General features: G+C 44.1%; 1 protein-coding gene across 1 annotated transcript; it reads right to left on the bottom strand.

Moving 5' to 3' along the window:
- Positions 1-202: 202 nt before the first annotated feature.
- On the bottom strand, positions 203-2,559 carry kcns3b (potassium voltage-gated channel, delayed-rectifier, subfamily S, member 3b). The gene is made up of 2 exons (XM_063495693.1): positions 2,473-2,559; positions 203-2,000 (listed from the first exon to the last, which is right to left on the bottom strand). The coding sequence occupies exon 2, from the start codon at positions 1,994-1,996 to the stop codon at positions 497-499; it is 1,500 nt and encodes a 499-aa protein (XP_063351763.1). The 5' UTR covers positions 1,997-2,000; positions 2,473-2,559; the 3' UTR covers positions 203-496.
- Positions 2,560-4,325: the final 1,766 nt, after the last annotated feature.

The raw sequence follows: 4,325 nt of genomic DNA, 5'->3' as shown, positions 1-4,325 counted from the left end.
GTCATGCAGCCAACGTGGAGATCTATAACGCCATTTTTAAACATCAAACTGTGCTGTTGTCATCCTAGACTTTTGCATTTGGCAAACTCTCTGTCTGAACTTTTCAGCAAGCAGGAAATCAATAAAGGACATTACTTTGAAAAACATTAACATTATGGCCTCCTACATGCATCATTGCAGTTTTCTCAAGCAGAAAATGGGCTTTCAAACCTCTGAGCAAGGTTCAGATAATTCCCTTTGGATTTCCCGGTTTTAGCGACGATGTAAATTTCAGCCACAGCTATTCCCCCTGTAGACAGAGAGCGGGAGAGAGAGAGAGAAAGAGAGAGCGATAGAGGAGGAAAAAAAAAACTTCATGGCCACAATATTTCTTTGTCAAATTGCAGGGGGAAGACAGTGCAGGAAGGCAGGGTCAGTGATGGAGCACTCTGCCCCGAGAGGCAGAGACTGACTCGCAGTCATAAAGGGAGTGATGCTCAGTGAAATGGCAGGAATCTCATTTGGCTGCTCCATTTTCACAAGCGTCATTATCGTACACCTCGATGTCCTGGAGACTGGAGGCGTCCGTATCGTCCCCTCCGCTGCTCCCACTGTTCCTAAAGGCGATGCTTCCTATAAAGGGGTACACGCTTCCCGTTAACAGTTCCCTGATGTTGTAATGAGGGAGTTCTGGGTCTTGTCTTTCAGGCTTGGTGATGCACTGTCCCTCCATGGCTTTGTTTCTTTGATAGTACTTTGAAAACTTGTTAAAGATGATGGTGATGGGAAGAGCCACCACTAACAGGCCACAGATGATACACACGGTGGCCACAATCTTCCCCGCCACCGTCACGGGGCAGGTGTCTCCGTAGCCGACTGTGGTCATGGTGATTGTGGCCCACCACCAACCTGAAGGTATTGTCCCCAAATCTGTGTCCTCCTCTTCCTTCTCCGCGAAGTAGATGAGAGCAGAAAAGATGGAGATTCCCACTGAGAGGAAGAGAAGGAGCAGGCCCACCTCCTGGTAGCTGTGGCGGACGGTGGCCCCCAGCGCCCGCAGTCCGATGGAGTGGCGAGCCAGTTTGAGGATTCTGAGAACCCGCATGAGGCGCAGAACCTGCACCACTTTCCCCACGTTTTCTATGTCCTCGTTCTCTTCGGCGCTCTCCTCGTCGGCTGTCTCCAGAGCTAAAGTGGCATAAAATGGCAAAATCGAAGCGGCGTCGATTATGTTCAAGGGGTTTCCGAGAAACTTCCGTCGGGAGGGCGCGACGATTAACCTGATTATGAACTCTGCGGAGAAGCAGGCGATGCAAACCTCCTCCAGTCTAGTGAGCACGGGGTCCTCGATGGGCCTGTCACTGTCATCCACACGCTGAAACTCTGGCATGCTGTGAACACACATGGCAACGATGGAGGTCAACACCACGCTGAGGGAAGCCACAGCAATGATCTTCGAGGCTCTCGAGTGACCCGGATCCTCCAGTCTGAGCCACACGTAGCTGCGAATTTCTGCACACCAGGCACCTTTGAACTTGGCGAGGTCTTTATCGAGAGCAGAGAGCTCCTCAAACGAGGAGTCGAAGCTCGGCTCCTGCTGGTCTTCGCTCCTGATGTCCCAGTCTCTGTCCTCGATGTACTCCTTCCTCTCGTGGTACCAGTTGCTGCAGCAGGGGCTGAGGTGGAGCTCCTTGATGCCCCAGTACTCAATCTCTTGGCAGAAAGAAAAAACGCACAGCTCCTCCATCATGTGGATTTGTCCCGTGTGGTAAAAGTTAAGCACGCAGAGGAAAACCCGAGGATTCCTGTCAAAGTAGTACTCCTTCTCAGCCGGGCTGTAGTCATCACACAGCTCCAGGATTGCCGCCTCGCTCTGGCAGCACAGCAGACGAGCCAAACGCGTGTGAGGAAAGCGGAGCACCATATCAGGATCCAGTTCATGCCGTACCCCTCCCACATTGAGGTGGACCTGGTCCTCCTCATCCCCTCGCCGGTGGAGGATTTGCCCATACCCCATGATCCTGAAAACACAATTACAGTGAAGTCAGTTCATTCTAGCAGACTTTTTGTTTCTTTTTTTTTATGACAACTAAAATGTCCACAAGGATTCCCCAGTGAAGACTAACTGGAACGTTTAAATGGATGGTTTCTCTCAAGACACATTTGACTGCACTGTTTGTAGAATACATTAGTCTTCGGAAGGAGGGAGGGGGATCAATACCGCACACACAGGAAATGGCTTGTACTGAGTGAGCAGAGAGGCATGAGGTGCTGTCACATGTACAGGATTACCACTAAAAAAATATCATTTTACAAACTGATTTCCAGCACGCGTCTACATTTTTGTGTAGATATTTTTAAACAGCTGGTTTAAGTGCAGCTGAGTTTTTCAAATTAAAGTTTTTTTTTGTTTTTTTAATTGGTTAATAAGGACCCGAAAAGTCTGTTAATTATGGGGTCTTGCATGCAAAATGCAAAGGTTGAAAAACGTACCCTTGGAGCGTTTCTTTCCATGAAAAAGAACTTTTATCCTGCCGTTTTGCTTTTCATCTTCTCCTGAAATGCCGCACAGAGCAGGTCAGCGGAGGGAGTGGGGCGCCGCAGCTCCGCGGACGGGACAAGAAGAGCTGGAGGCGGGACAGAAGCACGGAGGCAGTTTGTTCCCTTTTCTAGGGAACAGGGAGGGGCGAGGGAGGAGAGGAGAGGGCAGCGAGAGGCTGGGAACACCTCTTCAGAAATGTATAACGTATGTAACCTAGTCGCTTTATTTTAAAAGAGCCTACAAAATTATTATGTTTCTGTCCTGGGCTATCACTCACTCCCTCTTTAAATGTCACTTCAGATGTGCTCAATGTCCCTTACAAACCTCTCTTGTTCTGTATCTGAGTGAAACAGCTGCAGTTGAACCAGCGCGGAGACAGCGCACTGGCTGCAGAGAGCAAAGTAAGTAATATCTGACATTTGAATCCACTTTGAGAAAGCGCTGCCGGGAGGCGAACTGCCAAACCGGACTCCAACACGCTACTCATCAAACAGCTGCTGTTCAACGTTTATAAATCAGGTTTTATAACTTACCAAAGTCCGTTTTTATCCCCTCAAAGAAAGAAACCGCAGCATCTCCCACAACTTCTGTGTGCTATACGGAAGACCAAAACTGCCAAGATTAAGAAGCACAAAAAATTTGACACAATAAATGTATATGCTATAAAAAAAAAAAAAATAAATTAATTAATGCAGGCATTTAAAAAAAACTGATATAATTTATTTTGTTTGCTTTTATTGCTGGATTGTATAAGTATTTACTGAAGTTTTGTTGTATTTTTTTTTTAAATGTTTAATTAATAATGTTTTAGTGGAAGAAAAATAAATAATAAAATAAAATGAACTAAACAATAAATAGGGGGATTGATGAAAACCTAAATAATACAGAAATATGAAATTACTTCATGCTTTCTAAATTAACTATAATAATATTTTATGGTGCATTTGATGATAATTTGTCTAAAGTATCTTTGTTTGTTTTAATTTTTGATTTTAGCAGTTTTGACCCTCCATAAAATCTATTTCTTCACCTCCTAAAAGCACAGGGGATTTCCTGAGTGCTTCCTGCTCTTTAGGACTTAAAAACTCAATTTGCCATTTTAATATCTGTGTGCTTTCTGAATAAATTGTGTACAAATGTTCAGGGCTACGCAAGGGTTGTTGATAGTTATTCTATTGATATCTTCTGACCCCAGTGGCACCTCTCAACTTTATTCTGACTTTTTCTAATTGGTTTTACTGTGAATTTGTCACATTTTAAAATTTGTACCACTCATTTCAAATTAGGTGGGTTATTGGAAGATTGTATGAAAAATCTCACACCTTCATTTTTATTTTACTTTATTCACATAGACTTGTTCCCTCAACTGAAGGACGTAAAACCAGCAATTATTAGCAATAGTACAAAACACTGTTGCCTTTCTAAAATTCATTTCTGCTTTGGTTTTGTACTATAGCTTTTAATTTTTAAATGCTCTCCAGAGTTTGGATGAATTCTCAGTATAAAACAAAACAAAACAAACACACATGCTTCATTTTATTAATTATTTACTTTACAACAGTTCATTTTGTTGGAAAAGCATATTTAAATTTAATTCCAGTACAAATGCCGTCAGCGTTTTTGCAAATCAGGTTAAAACTCACTTCCACCCAATCAACCTCATCAGGCTCCAACGAGATCCACCTGTGTGTGGCTGTAACCTCCCTCATCTTACCCAAAGAGGAGCCTTTAGGCCCCCTACAAACCTCTTTAAAAACGGCAAAAACAGAGACGCTAAGATTACCACTTCCCCACCTCTTGTGCC

Source organism: Pelmatolapia mariae, linkage group LG15 (genome assembly GCF_036321145.2).
Source record: "Pelmatolapia mariae isolate MD_Pm_ZW linkage group LG15, Pm_UMD_F_2, whole genome shotgun sequence".
NCBI lineage: Eukaryota > Metazoa > Chordata > Actinopteri > Cichliformes > Cichlidae > Pelmatolapia > Pelmatolapia mariae.
Note: the sequence above shows the minus strand (reverse complement) of the source record. Positions and strands in the feature narration are given on the sequence as shown.

Bases quoted from the DNA above. Each gene is read 5' to 3' on its own strand.
- kcns3b (XM_063495693.1), bottom strand. From the start codon at position 1,996: ATGGGGTATGGGCAAATCCTCCACCGGCGAGGGGATGAGGAGGACCAG.